Source organism: Elephas maximus, chromosome 13 (genome assembly GCF_024166365.1).
Source record: "Elephas maximus indicus isolate mEleMax1 chromosome 13, mEleMax1 primary haplotype, whole genome shotgun sequence".
NCBI lineage: Eukaryota > Metazoa > Chordata > Mammalia > Proboscidea > Elephantidae > Elephas > Elephas maximus.
Genome location: NC_064831.1, coordinates 68,605,770 through 68,629,431, shown reverse-complemented (window position 1 = coordinate 68,629,431; position 23,662 = coordinate 68,605,770). Strand labels below are relative to the sequence as shown.

Genomic DNA, 23,662 nt, shown 5'->3' with positions numbered 1-23,662 from the left:
ATAAATGTCTTTTTAGGGCCAGTATAATTTCGGAAAAAAAAAAAGGTACCACAAGAGACAAGTGTACTGAAAATGAAAAATAATTATATCTAATCCAAAATATTATTTAATTTTAAACAAAGAAGTTTAAAAAAAAAAAGTTACTGCTTAGCAGCCTCAGAGGTACAACCTGGGTCTGAGATGAGGTTGGGGGCAGTTGAGAGGTTGGGCAGCACTGAGGTGATGGTTATGTGACTTGGGATGAGTGACTGCACCTCTCTGGGCCTCAGTTTCCCCATCTGAGGTGCAGATCCAGTGAGGTGTGGAGGCCGGCAGTGCCATAGACTGGGGCTACTGGTTCTTTTGGTTGAACCCCTCGTCACTGGGCTGCCCCTGGGTGGGCATGGGATTCATAACTAGCCCCTCCTTGGGCCTTTTCTTGGCAGACTTTGGCCTCTACCCCTCCTGACCCCCTGGCCTACCTGTCTGAGCTGAGGTGGGGACAGCAACACAGGCCCAGATGTAGGTGGGGTTCAGGTGCCGTGCTCAGGGACGGACCTCTCGGCAAGGGCTTCCTTTTGACCTGGGCTGAGGTGCTGCCACCAGGAACAAGTCTACTGGCACATGGGCTCATCGGGACACTGGGTCTCATGGGCTGGAGACTTGGAGGAACCCCTCCAGCCAGTGTTGGTCACATCTGAAGCTTGTTCCAACCTCCCAACAGCCCTCTGCAGAGGCAGTCCCAACCCATTTTATAGATGCAGAAACTGAGGACCAGAGAGGGCCGAAGACTTGCCCAAGGTCACACAGCAGGTTGAGGGCAGAGCCCAGGCTTTCTGCTGCTACCTTCCTTTAGGTTGTTATGAGTAGGGAGGAGGTGTCTGTTTGAGCCAGAGGGTGGGCAGCCCAAGAGGGGAGAACAGTGTGAGCAAAGGTGGGTGGCAGGAGTCTCTGGGTGTTAGGGATGCAGGCAGAGGCTGCTCACTCTGAGGGCCTACTCCTGGATCCGAGTGTATTCACCGTGTACTCACTCAGCCCCCACCTGGCTCTCCCCACAGGCCCAAATACAAGGGCAAATACTGTGTGGGCGAGCGTAAGCGCTTCCGCCTGTGCAACCTGCAGGCCTGTCCGCCCGGCCATCCCTCCTTCCGCCATGTCCAGTGCAGCCACTTTGATGCTATGCTCTACAAGGGCCAGCTGCACACCTGGGTGCCTGTGGTCAATGACGGTAAGTCCTAATGCCTGTGGGGAGAATGAGGCCCAGAGCAGTGGGGATTTGTGGGCCCAAGGTCACCCAGTGGTACAGGCAGGAGGCTCTGTCCCCACTCCCCAGTCCTGGGCTCTTTCCCCCTGTGCCCTGGGGCTGCTGCTCACTCCTAGCTTGCAGATAGTTACCAGTCCAGTTGGAGCCTCCGGCATGTTTGCATGGTGGTTCTGGACCCTTGGCCTGTTGTTGATGCTTGTGGTGGGGTCTTCCTGGAGACCTCCGTGACGCCTGCCCTGGCTGTCCCTGATGGCTCCTCCACTTGGGCCCCCTTGGCCTGTTGTTGATGCTTGTGGTGGGGTCTTCCTGGAGACCTCCGTGACGCCTGCCCTGGCTGTCCCTGATGGCTCCTCCACTTGGGCCCCCAGTGAACCCCTGCGAGCTGCACTGCCGGCCCTTGAATGAGTACTTTGCTGAGAAGCTGCGGGACGCCGTGGTCGACGGCACCCCCTGCTACCAGGGCCGGGCCAGCCGTGACCTCTGCATCAACGGCATCTGCAAGGTGTGCCCGGATAGGAAGAGGGCTCTCCCAGCACCGCCTGCCCCCAACCCGCCTGGCAGCACCAGGTCCTCTTCTGGGCCCCTCCTGATCTCCCAGGCTGTACCAATGAGCTTCCTGGTTCCTGCCAGTGAAGCCTTTGATGGCCTTCTGTCACTTCTAGGGCGAAGCCCCCAGCTCTCCCCTGGCTCTTGAGACCCCTCACAGTTTGGCTTCATACCCCCAGCTCCTACTTCTGCACCCCACCTTCCCACATGCTGCCACAGCTTCTCCCCACAGGCCTGCACATCCAGGAAACCTGAGCCCAGCAGTGGCTCTGCCTCCTGCTGGCTGGATGACTCCAGGCAATTGTTTCCTCTTTGATAGAAAAAGGTTGGCTCCAGCTGGCATTTGGTAGCAATTCTTATTATTTCCGGTAATTGTGGTGGCCGCACCTCCCTTTTTGTCCCTGCTTCCAAGAAATGAAAGGAACGCTGGTGGCGCAGTGGTTAAGTGCTTAGTTGCTAACCGAAAGGTTGGCGGTTCGAACCTGCCAGCCACTCAGTGGGAGAAAGATGTGGCAGTCTGCTTCCATAAAGATGACAGCCTTGGAACCCTATGGGGCAGTTCTACTCTGTCCTGTAATGTCCCCATGAGTCAGAATTGACTTGCCGGCAATGGGTTTGGTTTTTGGTTTCCAACCAATGAAGCCACTGGGGGCTTCGAGGACTGGCCTCAGGAGGACCAGCACGGAAAGTGCCAATCCCAAGTGCCTTTGACTTTGAATCCTGCTTCTGGAAAATCCATGAAACACACTGGTCAGGAGCCCATGGTTACCAGCTGTCCTGCCCGCCATAGTGTTCTATAAAACTTTTCCCATCTCTTGTTCCATGCAATCCTCACAGATTAATCTCCCCATTTCACATCTGAGGAAACTGAGACTCGGAGAAGGGTTCACCTGGGGTCACACCACACAACTGCAGTGGATCAGGGCCCAGAGCCAAGGGCTCCCAGTCTCTACTCCAGAGCTCTGTCCTTGAGGCCCTGGCAAACCCCTGGGGCTGGGGGCCAGGAGAGGGCTGGCAGCCGGTGGCCCAGCACAAGGGGCCTTTCCTCCCCCCGATGTGTTACAGAATGTTGGCTGCGACTTCGAGATTGACTCAGGTGCCGTGGAGGACCGTTGCGGTGTATGCCATGGGAATGGCTCCACCTGCCACACCGTGAGCAAGACCTTTGAGGAGGCGGAGGGCCTGGGTACGGGTGGGACAGCTGGCGGGTGGGGGTGCTCTGGGCCCTAGCCACCCCTTTCTCATCTCCCCCAAGCCCTTCCCCTTGGCACTGTGATCCCCACCCAGGCTAGAGATGGGAAGCAGGGAAGCCTTCTTGCCTGGTCCAGACGCCCTGTGGGAGTGAGGGGTACCTCATCCCAGATGCGGAGACCTGTCCTCATGGGAACCCCCTGCCCCAGGGACCCAGGCTGAGCCAGCCAGGCTTGTGGGTGATCCCTGGCCCTTTCAGCAGGGTATTGTCTTCTTACAAAGCTTCAGAGACCCCTCCCCGCTCCCCGCCCCCGCAGCTCCAGTCCCTTGCCTCGGGTTGTTTTGTGTACATTGCTGAAATGTCAACTGAATGGTAGTTGGTGGGGACACGGAGGTGAAGAACTCACAGTCTGACAGGGTGACAAAGTAGACAGTGACCCCTTGGTAGACAAATGCAGTGGAGAGAGGCCCAGGGGGCTGGGAGCACTGAGGAAGGTGCTGACCTGGGGAGGTCAGGGAAGACTTCCTGGAGGAGGCAGAAGTTGAGCTGAATCATAAAGGACTCAGACAAAATAGGGAGGAGTGTTCCAAAGGGAGACAACTGTGCCTACACCTGGAGGCAAGAAGAGTGTGCTATGTCTGGGAGCCTGTAAGGAAGGTAGCATGGCTGTGGGGGCCTTGAATGCCGGGTCAAGAAGCTTAGATTTCATCCGGAAGATGGAGTACACCGTGAGGTTAAAAACACAGACCCTGAAGCCTGGTTCATATCCCAGCAGGACCCTCGGGCAAGTTACTTAACCTCCCTGTGCCTCAGTTTCCCCTAGGATAACAGTAGTACCTACCTCATAGGGCCGTTAACACTTGCATTAACCTGTGTAAAGTGCTTAGAGTAGTGCCAGGTATGTGGTGGGTGCTCCCTAAATGAAGGAAAAGAAAAAGGCCATGTAGGTGGGGAAGATGTCCCAGTCAGTTTGGTTTTTTTGAAAGATCATACTGGACCCGGGTATGACAAGCAGCCTTGTGACAAGGAGACCAGGGAAGGGCCAGCCAAGGCCTCTAGGAAAGGATTAACGGAGCATGGGTCACGGGGGCAGGGTTTGAGGAGCTTTTCTGAGGGTTTGGTAATTTAGGACTGATCTGAGCATCTGCCTCTTGGGAGATCTCAGAATCTGAAGCTAATGGTGGAATCGGGCATAAGCAGGAAGGGGCAAGCGGGAAGAGAAGTTCAGGAAAATGGCGGGGAACAGCCACCCCTCCCACCCTGAGGACTCTGCACAACCTCCTCATAACAGGGTATGTGGACGTGGGGCTGATCCCAGCTGGCGCGCGTGAGATCCGCATCGAGGAGGTGGCCGAGGCTGCCAACTTCCTGGCCTTGCGGAGCGAGGACCCGGATAAGTACTTCCTCAACGGTGGCTGGACCATCCAGTGGAATGGGGACTACCAGGTGGCGGGCACCACCTTCACATATGCCCGCAGAGGCAACTGGGAGAACCTCACGTCCCCAGGCCCCACTGCCGAGCCTGTTTGGATCCAGGTGCCTGCCTCCTGAGGTCTGGGGTGGGGTGGAGCAGAGATGGGGTTCTCAGACCCAGCCCCCCATGGCAGAGTGTAAGCCCTCGCACAATCATACAGCCTGGCTCTACTGCTGAGGCCTCTGCCCATCTCTAAAATGTCCCCACAGAATAACCCCAGTTCAGAGGTGGTCTGGGGTTGGCTCCTTTAGGGTGGTTACTCTGGGTGGCAGGTCCCGGGCAGGTGGGGAGGACACCTTGTGCTCATGGGGCCCTCACCTGCCTTCCCCAGCTACTGTTCCAGGAGAGCAACCCGGGGGTGCGCTATGAGTACACCATCCACCGGGAGGCGGATGGCCACGACAAAGCCCAGCTGCCCGAGTTCTCCTGGCACTATGGACCTTGGACGAAGTGCACAGTCACCTGTGGCACAGGTGAGAAGGGGAGCAGACACAGGGGCTGTCTCTGGGCAGGGTGCCCAGCTTTATTTCCCAGCTCCCTGCTTATTTGCTGGGCTACCATGGGCTTGGAACTTTGCTTCTCTGAGCCTCAGTTTCCCTGTCTGAAAATGGAGATAGCAACAGCCCCTGTCTCATGGGGCCACTGGGAGGTTACATGAGATAAGGCAAGCAAAGCTCATGGTGGTGCTGAGTATGTCTCAGCTGTTATCCTTCTGTCTTCAGAAAGGCACTGGCTCTCTCTCCCATCTCTTCTCATTGCTCATTGCTCAGGTCTGGGGGCTCTGGGGCCTATGTCTCTGCTCCATTCTGAATATCTGGCTCCTCCTTCCCGTACCTTCACCTGAAGGCACCTGTCAGGGTGGGCTCATTCCCCTTCTCCAGCTCTTACCTGGAGGAAGGGCTTCCCAGGGGACCCTTCCTCCCTGGGGCCCCCAGCCCCTCCTGGGAGACCCAGAGTCTGTTGCTCTCTGGGCTTCTGCCTCACAGGAAGAGCAGTAAGGCCAAGGCTGCAGGGGCAGGGAAGAGGGAGGCTGGGATGTGACAAGGACCTTCCCACCCAGCCCATGAGCCTCTGAGGCCAATGGCCCAGTCACATTTCCGTATTTCTTTTAACCATTTATAAAATGTATAGCAACCTGAAAGGAGCTTTGGTGGAAGACTGGTTAAGTTCTTGGCTCCTAACTGGAAGGTGGGCAGTTCGAGCCCACCAGCCACTCTGTGAGAGATTTGGCAGTCTGCTTCTGTAATGATGACAGCCTTGGAAACCCTGTGGGGCAGTTCACTCTGTCTTACAAGTTCGCTGTGAGTCAGGATTGGCTTGATGGCAGTGGGTTTTTATAGCCGTCTAACCCTTGCTCGCTCTTCTCCCTCTCCCTACCCCTCAGCCTCTCCCCCTTCTGCCCCTCAGGCTCCCCATCTTTGACCCTCAATGTCCAGGGATCTCAAGATCAGGAATCTGGGCCAGAGACATTTGAATATCCCTGTTCTGGGAAGGCCCCCGGGTATGGCCAAGTGTCAGGTTGGGATGGCTTGGGCAGGGGGCATCATGGGTAGCAGGCCCAGACTGAACCCCCGTGGCCTCCCCAGGCATTCAGAGGCAGAGCGTGTACTGCACTGAGCGGCAGGCAGGGCCCGTGGACGAGGGACACTGTGACCCCCTGGACCGACCCGATGACCGCCAGAGGAAGTGCAGTGAGGACCCATGCCCAGCCCGGTGAGCACCACTATCACCACTGCTCCCGAGCGTCTGGTCCTGTCCTGCCGCAGACCTCCACATCAAAAGGGAGGAGTAGAACGAGGCAGGCTCTTGCCCAAGACTGAAGCCCCCAACCCCTGGTTGCCTTCCACCCCAGCCTAGGCTCCCCCTTGTCACCTCCTCTTTGGGGCTCTGGATGTTGACAGGTCTTGAGTCTTCCCCAGGACCCCTGGGGTGAGGGTGGCAGGATTTGAACCCAGGCCTCCTGGGCAATGGGGACTATGCCACACTGCCAGGCTTTGGGGGCAGGGCACCAACCTAGGCTTGGAGCTCTGGAATCATCCAGGGCTCAGACCTGACCCTGCCCAAACCCTGAGCGCCTGGGAGGCTGGCCTGGTCCTCCCTGCTTGTGAGCCCACTGAGCCCATGCTGATGTCACCTGTGTGCCCCCCTGTCAGGTGGTGGGCAGGCGAGTGGCAGCCATGCTCCCGCTCCTGTGGTCCTGGGGGCCTCTCCCACCGGATGGTGCACTGCATCCGCAGCGTGGGGCTGGATGAGCAGAGTGCCCTGGAGCCGCATGCCTGTGAACACCTGCCCCAGCCCCCCGCCAAAACCCCCTGCAACCATGACGTGCCCTGTCCCGCCACCTGGGCTGTTGGGAACTGGTCTCAGGTGAGTGTTGGGGTGGGAGGGGGCCGGGACAGGTGCACCCAAGCTGCACTGTCTTGGGTTCCAGGGAGGCAGAAAGAGCCTTCATGGGGCCTTTATTGCCTAGCACCATGGGTGGGAGGGAGGCTGGGGGACCCCGGGGTCCAGCCCCTGTGCCCAAAGCCTCCGGGACCAGGATGTCTTAGCAGCCATAGCAACGAGCCAGGGCCCTGAGCTGGGCACGGCCAGAGAAGGCTGGCTGAGGCCTCTGCCACGGTGCTGTCTGGCAGTGGGAGGTTACTCCGCCATGTCCCAGCCCCTCACCCTGATCTCCCCCTGCAGTGCCCAGTGACATGCGGGGCAGGCACTCAACATCGACGTGTCTTGTGCACCAATGACACTGGTGCCCCCTGTGATGAGGCCCAGCGGCCAGCCAGTGAGGCCGCCTGCCCTCTGCGGCCCTGTCCATGGCCCTTGGACGTGTTGGACCCAGAAGGTTCAGGCAGTGGCGCCTCCAGCCGGGAACTCTTCAATGAGGTGGACTTCATCCCCCACCGCCTGGCCCCACGCCCTGTGCCCCAGTCGACACCTGAGCCGGTGAGCATGGGCAATGCCATCGCGGAGGAGGACCTGGAGCTGGGCCCTGCGGGGCCTGTGTTTGTTGATGACTTCTACTATGACTATAATTTCATTAACTTCCACGAGGACCTGTCTTACGATCCCCTTAAGGAGCTGGACCCAGACCGGGTGGGCATAGGGGAGCGCATGCCCCTACCCCCGAGCAATCCCACTGAGCCCCCCACGAGCACCCTCATACCTGCCACTGAGCCTCCAGGACTGGGAGATGGGCTCCCTGCCCCTTGGCCCAGCCAGGCTGGCCACTCCCTGTCCCCACCTTTGGATCAGGCCCCTGGGAACCTCTTGGCCAATTTTTTGTCTGAGGAAGATGCCCCCATTGGGGCCCCGGACTTTGGGCTCCCTAGCTTGCCCTGGCCCACTGCTTCAGTCGGTGGCATGGGGACACCTGTTGCCCCAGGGAGCCAGAATGAGTTCCCGGTGTGGGAGGACAGCCAGAGCCAGCCACCCTCTCCATGGTGGGAGAGGACCAATGAAGTTGCTGAGGATGATGAGGAGGCCTTAGGCCACAGAGTGCCCCCTCTGCCCCCAAGTCCTCGCACCACGCTGCGCTCCTTGTCCTCCACCACCACCATCCGCTCCTCTCCTAGTCCTGACGTGCTGGAGCTATGGACAGCAGGGACTGTGGCCCCGGACCCAGCTCTGGAGGGTGGCCTGGGGCCGGTAGACGGTGAGCTGTGGCTTACTACTGTGGGGACGGCTCCTCCCCCTCTTCCCACAACCACTCCGTCAGGGACCCTGGGCAGAGATGGCCCCCTGGAGCCAGGGACTCCCACCCTTTCAGCCTCAGGACCAGCTCCCCGGGGGCTGCAGATGCCAGCAGTGCTGGGGACCGTCCTTCCGACAGCCTTGCCTGGCCTAGAGCAGATGCCCTGGGTGACCACCCTGAACCCGGAACCCTCAGGGCAGCCTGAGCCCCCCAGCCCTGAGGCGCCCCCAAGTACCATGCTGCTGTCCACGCCAGCTCTGGGCAGTTCCGCCAGCAGCAGCAGAGCCCCTGTGGCCCAGCCCCTGGAGCCCAGCCTGGCCGAGGAGGGGCCCCGCGCGAACCTGCCAGCTGTGAAGAATGCCAGCTGGGAAGTGGGGAGCTGGAGCGAGGCAAGTGGCACGGGTGTCTGGGTGTGTGGCAGTGTGAGCAGCACCTTGTGACTCAGTTTCCTCATGTGGAAGTGAGCAAGACACGAGCCCTGTTTCCTGCCTCCAGGGGTGCAGGGATTCCTGAGATTAGGGAACCGACAGTGGTGGGTGGAGTTCCTGTGAGGTGGGTGAAGCTGATGAGGGCTAGAGGCCCAGTTTACTGCCTCGTCACACTTAAGTTACCCAAGTGAGCGGTGGGGGAGAGGGGGGCAGCCCACCTGGCTCTGTCTCTGTGCAGAAGCCCCAGAGGCCTGTCCCTGAGTGCAGGTATTCATGAGGGGCAGCCAGGAGGAGCAGATCCAAAGCCTTTAATCTGAGTCTCCTAGGGCCAGCTGGCAAGACCGCCCCCTCTGTTGGGAGGCCTGAGGCACCCTTCTCACACGCTAGCTTGCACACCCCTAGAGCTGAGGAGCTCATCCAGACAGCTCTGTTTGTGGGAAAGATCTTCTCACTTGACCTAGGACCCAGCCCTGCCCTCGGTGCCTATGAAGTCATGTTGCCTGGCGAGCTCCCCACTCCTTGAAGCTGCCTGACTCCACCATTCTTCCCTGAGGCTCAGCCTGGCTCCTTCAGGTGCTGCTCTTGACCCTTCCATCTCACCGTCCCCTCAATGGCTCTACCTGCTTTGTCGGGGGGCCTGCAAGGGGTCCGCGCCCTACCCAGTTAACCACTTGCTGTCAAGTTGATCGTGACTCATGGCGACCCCACGTGTCAGAATAGAACTGTGCTGATTTTCAGTGGCTGATTTTTCAGAAGTAGATCACCAGGCCTTTCTTCCAAGGTGCCTCTGGGTGGACTTGAACATTCACTCTTTCGATTAGCAGCTGAGTGTGTTAACCATTTGCACCACTCAGTGACTCCACATGCCCCACCCCAGGCCTCCAGATTGTTACTGTATAAGGAGAGAGCTCTTTCTCTTCAGAGCCTAATTTGGGGACGGGGAGAAGCAGGCTGAGGCCCAGAGAGGGCAGGTTTTGCCCAGGGTTACCCTGCAGTTTGGCCTCTGGGACTAGAGCCCAGACTTCCTTCCCAAGGGACTCTGGGAAGCAATGAGGCTCATTAGGCTCCTCTCACCCTGTGAGAAGGGACACTTAGTGACTGGGGTTGGGGGTTGACTTTTCATCCTCACAGTCTCCCTGGGAGGTAGGTGGAGGAGCCCATTTTGCAGGTAAGGAAACTGAGGCCCTGGCTTGGCCAAAGTCCCACTCACCTTGATGGGGTGGTCTCCTGGCTGCAGGGGGCTAGAGGGAGCAAGGACCTGCCCAGTCCTCACAGGCCTCTCCCCCCGTTTCCCCCCAGTGCTCCACCACCTGCGGCCTGGGTGCCGTCTGGAGGCCCGTGCGCTGCAGCTCTGGCCAGGAGAAGGACTGCGCCCCTGCTGGCCGGCCCCAGCCTGCCCGCCGCTGCCACCTGCGGCCCTGTGCTGCCTGGCACACCGGTAACTGGAGCAAGGTGCGGATCACGATCAGCTAGGGGGAGGGCAGAAGTGAGGATGCAGCCAAGACAGGTGGCCTAGGGGCACATGGAGTGGATCCCTGGGGTCTCCGTGGCTGGCCCTCTGTTCCGGCATCAGCAGCAGCCCCCAATAAGGGCAGAGGAGGGCTCCACACTCCACATTTTTGTACTTTATTGTGTTTAACTGCTAATCTCTTTTGAGTCTTTGAATCTCTATTTCTTTGATTTGACTGTTCCAAGCCCCTTCTCCTGTTGGCTGTATCCTCTTCTCTGTACTTTACTTTCCAACCCCTCTAGGTTTCACTCTCACTGACTCACCTTTGTCCCTCTCTGTCCCTCTCTTTCCATCTGTCCCATCTCGTGGCAGCCCTGGCAATGGTGCTCTGCTGTCTGGGCTGGCCCTGGTCTCTTCTTGGGCTCTTTAAGGCTTTGCCCCAGGCATCTGAAAGATTGGCAGTTCAAACCCACCCACTGGCTCTGGGGAAGAAAGGCCTGGCAATCTGCTCCCATAAAGATTACACCCAAGGAAACCCTATGGAACAGTTCTACTCTGTAACACATGGGGTTGCCAGGAGTCAGAATCAACTCAACGGCAACGAGTTTTCAGGGGATGGCTCAGTGCCTGCCCTGCCACATCCCTCCCTGGGTCACCTGTCTGTCCCTTGGCCCCCAGTGCTCCCGAAGCTGTGGCGGAGGTGCCTCGGTGCGGGACGTGCAGTGTGTGGACACCAGGGACCAACGGCCACTGCGGCCCTTCCACTGCCAGCCCGGGCCTGCCAAGCCGCCTGCCCGACGACCCTGCGGGGCCCAGCCCTGCCTCAGCTGGTACATCTCTTCCTGGAGGGAGGTGAGGCCTGGGTGCCCAGGATGGGGTGGGGGGCGTCCTCGGACCCTGGCCATGTCCTGACCCTTCCCTGTCTCACCAGTGCTCTGAGGCCTGTGGTGGTGGTGAGCAGCAGCGTCTGGTGACCTGCCCAGAGCCGGGCCTCTGCGAGGAGGCGCTGAGACCCAATACCACTCGCCCCTGCAACACCCACCCCTGCACCCAGTGGGTGGTGGGGCCCTGGGGCCAGGTGAGCTGAGGACTGGGGGCAGGTGCTCAGCAGGCGCTGGAGGGAGGTCGTTTGTTCCTTGAACAATGAGTTGTCAAGTGTGGAATGTGCACCAGGCTGCAGATACGGTGGTGGCCAGACGAGGTCCCCGCCCCGCCGGAGCATACAGCCTGCCAGGAGAAACAGACTAAAAAAAGAAGTGGACGCACCACAGGCTGTGACATGTGCTTCAAGGCAGGGAAGGCCTTCTGAGAAGGGGGCCTGAAGGAGGAGACAGTGCTGGGAAGGGCAGGGATAAAGGAACAGCAAGTGCAAAGCCCTGAGCTCAGGGTGTTCAGGGAACTGAACAAAAGCCAGTGTGTCAGAAAGGGTAGGAGAGGGGCCAGCATGGCCTTGGGTAAGGGTGATCATGGGGTGGGCAGAACTCCTTCCTGCCAGGCCTGTGCCCCCCACAGCCACTCCCAGGACTGTTTGAGGCCAAGAGAATCTCAGATTTGTGTCCTGAGCTGGGCCTTGGAGTCCTTGTCCCACTGGTTAGCTGAGTGACTCTGGGTAGGTTGCTTTGCCTTGCCAGGCCTTTGTTTTCTCATCTATGAAATGGGAACAGCCGGTGGGGGAGCTTCTGAGGACTAAGGGAAGTAACCCAGTGAAGCACTTAGCATAGGCCTGGCACATGGGTGGCAAATGTTGGCACACGTTAAACTTCATTTTAGGCTTAAATATCAGAGCTGAATGAGAACAAAGCTTGACTCAGGATGGCCAGCCCTGAGTGGGATGCTTTCTGCCTCCTTCACTCCACTGCCCACCCCCCTCGGCAGGGTCTCACGTGGTCACTCAGGCCTTGCAATATCTGTCCACATCTCTGCATCAAGGCTCCATCATGGAGCCCTCACACCAGCCTGGCAGCTCCATACCCCAACCCGACTCCTGTGGCTGGGAGGGTTCTCCCTGCTCTCAGAGCCGCTGTGCCCCACCTGGAATGCCCCCCACCACCCCAAACCCTGCCGGTGCAAATCCTGCCATCCAAACCCCAAGTGGGCTCCAGGGACAGGGCTGGCTGGGGCTTGCCCAAGGGAGCAGCCCCTCCAAGGAGGCTCTAAGGGGTGAGGGCAGCAGGAAGGCTTCTTAGAGGTGGTGGTGGCGGAGGTGGCGGCTGCCCCAGGGGTGCCCCCATCCCAAGACCTGGCTGAGGCAGGGTCATGACCCCTCCCTACTCCCACAGTGCTCGGCTCCCTGTGGTGGTGGCGTCCAGCGGCGCCTGGTGAAGTGTGTTAACACCCAGACGGGGCTGCCTGAGGAAGACAGCGACCAGTGTGGCCACGAGGCCTGGCCGGAGAGCTCCCGGCCGTGTGGCACCCAGGACTGTGAGCCTGCAGAGCCCCCACGTGAGTGCTCCCACCCCTGCTCTCTGCAAGCATTGGGGGGGCAGGAGGATGGTAGGAAAGGGGGGGCCATCAAATTACTGCCACCCTCAGCACTGGTCAGCTCCATCTGTGGTCTGGCCTCAGGGGCCACGTGCCACACAGACACTGGGACTGTGCTGGGAATCAGGGCCAGAGGGGTCTTAGCCACACAGGCACCTACAGGCAGCTTTTCCTGGCCTCCGGGGAAAAGTGTAAGCTGCTGTATGACCTCGGGCATAAGTTCTTTTCCCTTTGGGCCTCAGTTATTCCTCATAGCCAGGCCGGGGATGTTCCGACACTGTGTGAAGGCTTAGCCTGGGTGGGCTTCCACCCCCAGCTCTGGCCTGTCCATTCCCTGGCCAAAGCGGGCTGCCCAGCATAAGCAGTGGAGCCACAGGATGGGGCCTCCCTCCCAGGTCCTGGCGGCTTCCTGGCCAGCTGAGTCCTCCTGACGGGAAGGGCCTGAGCCAGAGGTGGCTCTGGACACATGCGTGTACACACACACACACACTTCCTTCCTGCAGCCCAAGCCACCCCCAGCAGTGCTGAGCATGGGGATCCGAGTGGCCCTGAACTCACACCTGGGCCGCCTCGCCAGCTGTGTGGCCTTGGTCACCACTTCCTTCTGCATAAAGGAGCTGACACTCCATCCTCGGGGTAGTGGTGGGGACAGAAGAGTGAGGCCTTGGGTGAGGGGCCCAGCACCACGGAGGCACCTGGGAGGTGCCTCAGGAAGAGCTGGCTTCTCTCCCAGCCATTCTCCCGCTTTCCCTCACACTAAGTTAGGGAATGGGCCTGGGGCTGCCTCTGCCAGTCTGACCCCCAGGGTACAGCCAACGGAAGCAGAGGCTCAGCGCTGTGCCCTGAACACAGCAGCTCCAGTGCGTCTTCGCTGTCTGCCCCACCCCTAGGACAGTCCATGGCCCTCAGTCCGGTGTTCAGGGCCTCCAGGATCTGCCCAGTTTGCTTCGTCCCCCTTGCCCAACATGGCTGTCTCTACCAGCCACTGGCTCCTTGGCAGCCCTCACCCAGGCCCAGAGCGGCACTTTTTTAAAATTTTCATTGTGCTTTAAGTGAAAGTTTACAACTCAAGTCAGTCTTTCATACAAAAATTTATATATACCTTGCTATATACTCCTAGTTGCTCTCCCCCTAATGAGACAGCCCGCTTCTTCCCTCCATTCTCTCTTTTTGTGTCCGTTCTGCCAGCTTCTAACCCCCTCTTCCCTCTCATCTCCCCTCCAGATAGGAGATGCCAACATAGTCTCAAGTGTCTACTTGATCCAAGAAGCTCATTCTTCACCAGCATCTTTTTCTATCCCATTGCCCAGTCCAATCCCTGTCTGAAGAGTTGGCTTTGGGAATGGTTCCTGTCCTGGGCTAACAGAAGGTCTGGGGGCCATGACCACTGGGGTCCTTCTAGTCTCAGTCAGACCGTTAAGTTTAGTCTTTTTACAAGAATTTGGGGTCTGTTTCCCACTGCTCTCCTGCTCCCTCAGGGGTTCTCTGTTATGTTCCCTGTCAGGGCAGTCATCGGTTGTAGCCGTGCACTATCTAGTTCTTCTGGTCTCAGGCTGATGTAGTCTCTGGTTTATGTGGCCCTTTCTGTCTCTTGGGCTCGTAATTACCTTGTGTCCTTGGTATTCTTCATTCTCCTTTGCCCCAGGTGGGTTGAGACCAATTGATGCATCTTAGATGGCCGCTTGCTAGTGTTCAAGCCCCCAGATGCAGAGTGGCACTGTCTTGCTGCCCTGCTTCTCACTGGGGTAACTTCCTGCCTCCAATCCCCTCCCCTCAGGGCCCAGTGTAGATGCCACCAGCCCTGAGCCGGCCGCCCTGCCCTCATCATTCATTCAGCACGCACCTCAGAGTACCTCTTGCTGCCCCAAGTACTTGCCTGTCAGGGCTCTGAGGGGGACACCTGGGAGCTGAGAGAGAGATCAGGAACAGAGGCCCCTGGGCCCTTGTGGATAGGCCTGGACCACAAGGTCTCCTGGGCTGGAGGTGGGCTGGAGGGAGGGGCCTGTGTTGGGATGGTCAGGTGTCTGGACTATAAATGATCCCATGTGAGGAATTTTCTGCCACCTGTGAAGGGTAAAGGGGCAGCTGGGAGAGGGCCCTGAGATTCTAGAACTTCCAGGATGTTTTGATGGCTGAGTACTAGAGCATTTGGAAAGCCTGGAAGCTCCAGGGTGTGTGGTCACCGGTGAGGCAGCTGACAGCATCACCACATCCGTTCGCCTTTGGAGGTTATTTACAGAGGAGGGAACCGAGGCACGAGGGGTTTGGAAGCTTGCCCCGAGGTCACGCAACAGGGCTAGGACACAGGTCTGCAGATGTGTAGGTAAAGCTGCCTCCATAGCTGGGGTGGGAGGTGCCCTCAGAGAGCAGAGCTTTGACTGGAGACCTGCCTGCTGCCTCGTGCCCTCTGTTAGCCCCTGGGGATGTCCCGGGCCTGCTGCCCTCCTGCTGCTCCGCCTCAGGAGGTCTGGGCTGCAGTGAGCAGGCACGGTGGCAGCTGGGGGCTGTCAGCAGCAGTGGGAGCAAAGCCAGGAGGCTGGAAGCAAGCCACTTCCCAAAAATAGCTCCAATAACCACAGGGCAGGGGGGCCAGGCCAAGCCTCAGTCCAACAAGCACAGCCTGCAGCTTTCCCCCCACCGCCTAGCACGGGCTTGGTCCCTGCCAGGGCCTTGCTGGCTCTCTGGGCCTCAATGCCCAGCTGAGAGGTGAGGGTGGAGGGGGCCGGCCTGGCCGATGGGACTCTGTCTCTCTGTGACCTGGAAGCTGAGGCTGAGAAAGGCCTGAGTGGCTGGAGGTAGGCATTGAGGTCTGGCAGGACAGGGGCACTTGAGCAGGGGGGAGGTAGGAGAGGTAGGGGCAGAGACTGCTGCGGGCTGGCAGGGGCCTAAGTTGACCTGAAGGACTGGGGTAGGGCCACCGCCAGTGCAGGCACTTCAGTGTCTCACAGGCAGCTGAGGTGGTCAGGAGTTGGGTCTCGGGGTCTTTCCTTTGGAACCTAAGCAGTGCAGTGTGGCTCCAGAGTCCTGGTGGGCCCAGGTCAAGGGCAGTGGGGCAGGGCTGTTAGGACTCCCTGCAGACACTGGGAGGCCTGTGCCCTGGAGGCGGCTGCTGCAGTCCCCCTAAGGCTGTTGGGGGACTGGGCAGCATGGCACAGGTAAAAGCCCAGGGAAGCCCCAGGGCGCAGGGTGTGGGTGGGAGCGGGTTAGGGGTGCTGCACAGGCTGGCCGTTCCCTCCCGCCTATCCTGACCTGCCCCTCCCCTGTAGGCTGCGAGCAGGATCGCCTGTCCTTCGGTTTCTGCGAGACACTGCGCCTGCTCGGCCGCTGCCAGCTGGCCACCGTCCGCACCCAGTGCTGCCGCTCCTGTCCCCCACCTGGCCGCAGCGCCCCCTCCCGCGGCCATCAGCGGGTCGCCCGTCGCTGACCCGCATCCCGGCCTGTGGCCGGACCAGGACACACAGACCAACTCACGCACTGACTCACGGACCTCAGCGCCTCACCACGGGCTGCGGTGGAGCCCCATCCTCGCGCCCTAATGGTGCTAACCCCTGCTCCCCTGCCCAGGCGCAGGCTGGGGGCCCCATTCCCCTCAGAAAAGGTATTTTTTTAACAGTCTGAGTAACAATTATTATAATAATAATTATTATTATCCATAAATGAGCATGTACTGGTCCAAACCACAGCCTGGCTTCATCTTGGATTTGGGGACTTTCAAGTAGAAACTCCTTACCCCGCCCGTCCGTCTGTCTGAAATTCCACCACGAGAGGGCCTCAGCAGCCCCTTTCCTTGCTTCTCTGAGCAAGATTAGCAGGGCCAACAGGAGCAAACTAATCCACCCAAAGAGAATGGGGCCTCACAGGCATGGAAGGCTGGGAGAGTCAGAAGTGAAGGATGGCTTCTTGGGGGAGGTGCTATCTGCAGGGTCTCAAAAAATTGGATAATGGGGGGCAGGTTTTCTGGGAAGGGATACAACTTGGCACAGGCCGGCGGGGAGGTGGTCTCTGCTCACACTCCTTCCACAGCCTATACTTAATGTGTCACCCTGCTCAGCCCCCCAGCCCTTACCCCGACTCCTCCACTCTGAGTTCCTTAGGGATTGGGCCCCCTCCCCCTCCAGCTCCCAAGCAGCAAGGCCTGTTGCTTGTCACCAGCTGGGACTGCCCCTGGGGTAGTGGTGAAGGGGTCTGGGACTTCCGGGTCTTCCTTGGGGGTGATGGGGGTGGAGGAAGGGACAGACTGGCCAGCCATGTGCCCCTCTTTGTCTCCACTTATCCCTTCCTCTCCTCCATGCTCGGGGACAGGGCTGAGCTGGTCTCAGCTATGACTGATTCATGGTGGCCCCTTCCTCATTTCCAACCTCGGGCACCAGGCTTCTGCTACATTGGCCTAGGACTCAAAAGCACCGTGGTCCAACTGCCTGGCACCTGCCCATCCACGGTCCCTTCCCCACCTGCAAAATCTAGTCCCATGGAGCCAGACCATGGGGAATACCCCAGCCTGAAAGGCCCAGATGAGAAAACTGAAGGGCCTGTAAGGTTGGCAGGCCTGTCCCTGCCAGGCAGATCTGCCCACACGAGCTGGGGAGTGCCAAAAGCAGTTCATGCCTTGGCCCTGCAGCTTCTGGTGCAAGGTTTGGTCTGATGCTACTGTAGAGCCTGGCTGCTTGGGCCCACCTGGTCCTCATCTGTCCAGTGGGCATGGGGTTACCTGCATTACTTGATGGGGCCGTTGTGCTGAGGGTTTAGGAAGGAGCCTATGCTGGTCAGGGGGCAGGGAGCGTGGGTGATATCTGCAGCCCATGCTGCCCCGGGTTGCCAGGAAGCAGACAGTCATGAAGGTGCTTTAACTACTCGGAGCCCTGCCTCTGTGGATGGTGGGGGGTCTGGTGTGGCACCCTCCAACACCCACCAGCCCCAGGGGATTGGCCAGGGCTGGGATAGGGAGGCTGAGGAAGGGGCTGGACACTGTCCTCCCCCTCCCAGCTCCTACTTAGGAAGTGGCCCCTGCCTGTTCAGGCCCCTGCCTCTTAGCCTCTCTGGCTGTGAGCCTAGGACTCCGGATCTTTTACATCCTCTTCATAAGTCCTGCTTCTGGAAAGTCTTACTCCCCTTCTCCAAGCAGGAAAAACAGGTTCAGAGGTCCAGGGCCAGCTCCAGGGGACACCAAGTGCATTCTAGTCTATGGTGCAGGCCATTCTCAGAACATAACAGAGATGGTGGCCCTGAGTCTGTGCGTACGAGGGCCCGGGCCCTGTGGCCAGCACTGAGGGTCAGGTATGTGTGGAGTGGGGAGACACTGAAAATCACTCCTTGGGGACTGAGACCAAGAAACAGTATCAGAGGCTAAGCCAGTCAGCAGCCAGTCTGTCCCAACCTGCCCCTTCATGGAGTGATGGCGGGTAGAAGCAGGAAGCAGCTGCCCACCAGTGGTAATGGGAGTGCTGGTGTGCCCAGCTGCTCTTCACTTCTGAGTTGTACCTTATTTAACCATCAGGGTGCTCCCTTTTCAGATGAGAAGCCTGAGGCTCTGAGAGGGAAAGTGCTGGCCCAAGGGCATATGCCCTGGTGACAGAGGCCCAAGCTTAGGCCTTCATCTCCATCTCTTGCCTGTGAGCTCTGGGCCACACTCAGCAGCTGACCCCTCTGACCAGGCAGAACAGCGTGGGGCAGGCCCCCCTATACGGATTTATAGAGGGCAGTCTTTGCCAGGTCAGCTAGGCTTGTGTGATCCCAAGTGTCACCAACCACGTATTGTCTGAGGGTGGAGGGGCATCAGACTTGCTTCCTGTCTCTGCCTGTAGCAGCCCAGCTGACCCAAGGAAGCCCTGGGGACCCACCTCTGAGTAATGGCTTCCCAGGGCTTGGCCAAAACTGCCCTTATCAGGGACAGGGAGCAGGGCTCCAGCCCCTCCTGTTCAGCATGTGGGTCAGAAGGTGGAGCAGGGCAGAGCTCTGGAGTCCCAGTCTCAGCTCTGCCACTGCTGTGCTATATGACCCCAGGCACCCCCAGCCACACCGAATCTGTCCCCAGAGGAGACAGAGACTCTGACTGTCCTGGAATCCTCGCTGAAGCCGCCTTCCCTCCCACTCTTTGTGGAAAGACATTTGGTCTTAATCATTCTCATGTGTTTTTCCGATGATGGGGGGTGGTGTGGTATCCCCAGTGGCAGCTGGGCTTGAGCTGTCAGCCCAGGCAGGAGACAAACAAGCCCATGACTCAGGCAGGGCACATCACAGCTGGTGGCAGGAGGGGTGCCTATCAGCCTGTGGCCTAGTCATCCTGAGCGAACCAAGGGCAGGGGCATCCAGAAACCCCAGGCTGGCAGGTCCACCCTACCCCACCCTCCCAGGCCCAGGGGCTGAGCCCCGTCACAACATGTGACTACAATTCCATTTCAAGCCAGAATGTTTTACGAATTAGTAGTTTATTTCTTCCTTTAGTATTACAATTCTCCAAGATCAACACAGAAGCTGGTGTGGTATAACGGCAGAGGTCCTTGGCGGTCTTCCCATGGGCAGACACATGCAGCGGCACTCATGCGATGCCGTGTCCTACCTCCCCCATGAGGACCCTGCAGGCAGGCCCAGCTGCTCCAGAGCCTGGTCACATGCAGGAAGACAACACTGCACAAAGCGTGGGGTTGGGATGTGGGCAATAATACAAACATTTAGCTTTTTAAAAAACTGGGAATGTTTGCCTAGAATACTTCCTATACGATAGAATGTAGCTGAGACCAGAGTCACTTCCAGCCATCAACTGTGGCACAGCTGTCAGCAAGACTACAAGTAGCATGAGGCTACCTGGGGTAAGACATGGGCTTGGGCATGGGGCTTAAGTGAAGTCGGTGATGGTCGGGCTAGAGGTAAAAGATGGCATGGAAGTGAAGTGCGACTGAAGAAGCTCACGTTTGCATAAATACACGCAAGGTCATGCACACAAAACAAGGACTTGTAATACAAAGTAAAGGTACACAGTCTAGAAAAACCTTGATAAAATAGCCTATAAAAATATAAACTGTAGTGAAAATATACAAAAGTATTAACAGATGTTCAACCCATAAAAAACAAAAACCCATCTACTTATAAGCTGACAATGGCCACGTGGCTGCCCTGGGCCCTGGCATGGGTGGTGGGCATGCAGGCTGCCCCTGTGGGGGCTCCTAGCCTCAACTGGTGAGGTCCACCTTGTGGGGGTGACAGGCTGGTGTTTAGCAAAGGTTTGGAGGAGCAGTGGCTGTGGCACCTGTCAGGAGGGGCACACACCATCGAGCTGGTGGCGGCTTGGGATCTCAGGGGTACTGGAGCATGTGGAGCAATTGTCTTCCCAGAGGCTCAAGGGAAGAAGTGCTGACTCAAACTAGTGGGGACAAACCCTACAGCTCTGGGGGGAAAAGTCAGCCCCGGGATCTCACCAAACAGGAACCAGTGCTCTAGTCTGGGGAGGAAGACCTCCACAAGGGTCCCCAGTCCGTTCCTGCAGGACCCCTCTCTGCCCTCTCATGCCCACTGCCTGGCCACTGATAACTGCCCTGGAAATACTGACACATGGCTGTCACTGAGAATGGCAGAAACCAGGGGGTCCAGCCACACAGGGCAGGCCCCCACTCACGTACTTTTAAGATGCATCTTCTCAGGGCCCACAGGACCCATTCCTAAAGGGGCATTTTAACCTCTGGGCTTGGCAGTTTGGGCTGGTATGTTCCAGGGGAGAAATCAACTTGGAAACCAAAGATGGAGGGAAGCTGGAGCTGATGCAGGGGCCCCAACCCATGCCTGCACCTCAGCAGCTGTCTCTTCCCAATGCGGGAGGTAGAGGGGGGCTGGGGCTGCTGCAGGGGTTCTGTGAACAGCAACGCCCACCTCGAGAGCAACCCCACGCATGAGGTCACTTCTAAGACATCAGATCTCAAACAACCATTTCCCAAAACAAACAAACATTACAAAACACACTTTTGATACCTGAAAAGAGAAAGGCTTTTGGCTACATATTTAGATCAGTTCCCTCTACACAGCCATAAATCAAAGGAACCAACTTAATTAAAAACAAATAATTAAGCTCAGTCTAGTATGTTCAAATACCAACTTAGCCATCATACTGCTGGAAGGCTGATAGTGAAAAATAATAGAAAAATAATACTTACAAGAGAAAAAAAAAAAAAGGATATCTTGAAATGACATTGCTTCAATTCTTAGTCTGAATGTGCTTAATGTTACCAACTAAGGATTATTTCCAATTTTTTCCAGGTAGTGTAAGGAATTCCATTTAAAACTGTTTCTCTTATATTCAAATAATACTGTGCCAGAAAACACATCTACTCCTCAGGTGTGGTCCACAGAATGACTGAGCAAAAGTAACCTTCCTTACTCAAGGCCTCTCTCCAGGGCTTCAAAAAGGAAGTGCTGTGAACGTTCCCAGGCACTACCTGGGCCGCCTGATGGGCGAGAGGTCCCATTACCCCTCAAGTGAAGACTGTGCTTGGCCTGGGGTGAGCAAAGGTGCTGCTGGGCAACAGTGGGGAAAGCATACGCCTGAGAGCTCACCAAGGCCTCGGCCCCAAGGAAGGACACTTCCCAGCCCCGGGGCACCTCCAGCCGACCTCCTCGTCCCCTCAGTCCCAGCCAGGTGGAGGAGACACCAAGAGCACTGGCCTCCCCCTGTCACTGAGCAGCTGCACCATGGCCTGCAAACTCCCCTGGAAAAACAACTTCCTCTGTCCCCCCACAACCAAGGCCAGCCCAGTTTACTGGAGGGAAATCCCACCCATACTGGAAGAAGAACTTCTAAGCCAATCTTCGGGTGGAAAGAACTTTCCACGGAACCTCATGGAGACGTGCCAGCCGGAGCGCAAGCTGGGGGCAGAGCAGCTGGCCACCTGCAAACACCGGCCGGTGGTGAAAAGCGAGTGGCGAGTCTGGAGGGCTGGGCCTCCTCAAGCAGGATGGGAGTCGCTTTGTGAAAGGATGTGCGCAAAAGGGCAAAGGCATCCCAGAAGCGCGCATGACTGGTGGCAAAGCCTGCAGCAGAAGGTCCGTGGATTTCTACACAGGCCATTTCTGAACAAGGGGTGTGCCTGGCACCTGAAGCAGCCACACTCTGGCCTGAGGTCTGAACACAGTGGATGTCCTATGCAGTGCATTTAAAAAATGCCCATGGCTGCCCACTGCATAGAGGAAAAGGACACAGGGACACCCCCAGCAAAATAAGGCTTTTTAAGGATGAAAACACGAGCATAACTGACAGATGCTGCAAATGGGCTCTTGAAAATAACTGATTGGTATGCCTGCTAGTTCACCAGTCACTGGGAAATGGTGACCGTGATGTGTGCCACCACAACAGCACAGCATGAAGATGGCTGTAAACAGGTTTGCTCCCCACCCCAAGAGGAAAAGGAGAAAGTGCGGTATGGCTTTGGACATCCGCCCAGCAGATTTCCAGAGACCACAGTGTTACATTCTGGCTTAAGCGAGCAGAGACATCTCTGCGTTCACCCTTTTGGCACACTTTGGTTGTGAAGACAAGCAGCAGCGTCTTGGCGGGGGAGGGGTCTACTCAGGTGTCCTCCTCCTCATCGCTGACCAGCTCACCCTTGTCAGGGCTGGTGTCCCGTTCTCGCAAGAAGTCCTCGCGGATGGCCTCCAGCTCCGTCAGCTCCAGCCGGACCTTCTCCAAGTGGTAGGCACGCCGATTCCGGATCTGGCGCAGGGGGAAAGGGTTCAGGTCCCCAAAGGAGATGCTGATCAGCTTCCTGGAGGGAGGCAGAACAGACAGCATAAGCAGGGCTTAGGGGAGGGCTCACACACAGCTCTCACTTCAGCACAGCCCGAGGCCTCTGGGGGTGCGAAGAAGACCCCAGACCCTACTGCTGCCAGGAAGCACTTGTTAAGGGTCATATGCTGCGCTCCAGGGCCAGCCCCACCTCACTCAGACAGGCAGGAAGGCGCAGCGGCCAAGAGGAGGCTTTCTTTCAATTACTGCCTGGACTCGGATTTGAGCTGTAACCCATACTCACTGTGTGACATGGGGCAAGCTAAGTTACGGAAACTTTTCTGGCCTCAGATTTCTCAGCTGTGCACTGGGGACAGTAACAGTGCCACCACATAGGGTGTGGGGGTTACCTCAGCTAACACATGCAAAGACCTTACAGCAGCGTCTGCCGCTTGCTTGGTGACGGGCAGGTGCTGAGGTGTCTCTGACTCCTGAGGACTAGCACAAGGCCTCGCACAGAGGAGGCATTTAGGGAGACACTGCCACAGGACTGACTGGACAGGAAGGAGCCAATGCCCGAGCAAGCCTGGTAATAACTGTCAGACCTGTTGGCAGCATGACAGGCATGGAAGCATAGTCTGCAGGGAACTCTGTGGTTTATGGATTTTCACATTATCCCCAGGTCAAGTCACCAATCTGTAAAATGAGAAAAATCACACTAACATGCTCCCAAACACTGGCCAATGTTTAACAAAAACAGAACCTAAAACTCTTCTGAGTGGTGAATTTCCAGAACTAATCAGGTCAGCCACGCTAGTGTCTGGAGGGTCACAACAGAAATGGGTTCCTCCAACACTGAGCAGGGCGGCCAGGTTCCCTCCTTTCCCCTGTCCCAATTCTGCCCAGTCCCAAAGACTTCACTTCCTAAAGCAGGCTGGTTCACTTCCTGTTGCCCTAAGGTCCAAAAAACTCACAAACCACAGGAGAACTGTGATGAAACAGAAATGTCACGAGGGACTTCCTCCTGGTCTCTGTCAGAAAATAAGCTGTTTACTATTTTCATTGTCTTCTCATATCTTCATTGCACCTTCCAGGCTTGGGGCAGAGGTGTAGTGTTGAAAGCAGCCAAAAGTATATACACAATTAAGAATACACAGGCCTTTAGTATTTTTTCCTTTTATATTCTAAAATACCCACTGCTTAGATATTTCTAATTCCCAGCCAGAGGATTCTCCTGAAAGGAGGTAAAAGGCCTGCTTTAAATGGACAGTTCACAGAGAAGTTGCTAAAACACGTGAGCACCAGAGAACAGGAGTGGCCTGAACACAGTGAGGTACTGAGTGTAGATTTACCAGGTCTTGCCTGGCACTCAGCTCTGCTGACCGGGCTGCAGGAGGAGCAATGTGAAATGAAATGCTGGTGGGGCTGTGAGCCAGGAGCTCATGCAACTAGCC

The 23,662-nt window shown here is 57.5% G+C and overlaps 2 protein-coding genes across 3 annotated transcripts in view; one reads left to right on the top strand and one right to left on the bottom strand.

Annotated features, from left to right (window-relative positions):
* ADAMTS7 (ADAM metallopeptidase with thrombospondin type 1 motif 7) overlaps positions 1–16,028 on the top strand; it is a 48,426-nt gene extending 32,398 nt beyond the window's left edge. The window contains exons 12-24 of one of the 2 annotated variants that reach the window (XM_049852834.1): positions 1,038–1,207; positions 1,612–1,745; positions 2,855–2,975; positions 4,273–4,517; positions 4,787–4,928; positions 6,042–6,168; positions 6,609–6,822; positions 7,141–8,532; positions 9,871–10,023; positions 10,700–10,873; positions 10,953–11,099; positions 12,301–12,463; positions 15,769–16,028. In XM_049852834.1, the coding sequence (XP_049708791.1) occupies positions 1,038–1,207; positions 1,612–1,745; positions 2,855–2,975; positions 4,273–4,517; positions 4,787–4,928; positions 6,042–6,168; positions 6,609–6,822; positions 7,141–8,532; positions 9,871–10,023; positions 10,700–10,873; positions 10,953–11,099; positions 12,301–12,463; positions 15,769–15,926 (3,340 nt within the window). In that variant the 3' untranslated portion in view covers positions 15,927–16,028. Of the gene's footprint in view, positions 1–1,037; positions 1,208–1,611; positions 1,746–2,854; positions 2,976–4,272; positions 4,518–4,786; positions 4,929–6,041; positions 6,169–6,608; positions 6,823–7,140; positions 8,533–9,870; positions 10,024–10,699; positions 10,874–10,952; positions 11,100–12,300; positions 12,464–15,768 lie in introns of those variants that run through there. The other variant, XM_049852835.1, reaches the window with a different exon arrangement.
* Positions 16,029–18,900: 2,872 nt separating this feature from the next.
* The window catches only part of TBC1D2B (TBC1 domain family member 2B), a 109,359-nt gene continuing 104,597 nt past the window's right edge, over positions 18,901–23,662 (bottom strand). Inside the window, exon 15 of the mRNA XM_049905693.1 lies at positions 18,901–22,248. Within this exon, the coding sequence (XP_049761650.1) occupies positions 22,053–22,248 (196 nt within the window). The 3' untranslated portion in view covers positions 18,901–22,052. The remainder of the gene's footprint in view (positions 22,249–23,662) is intronic.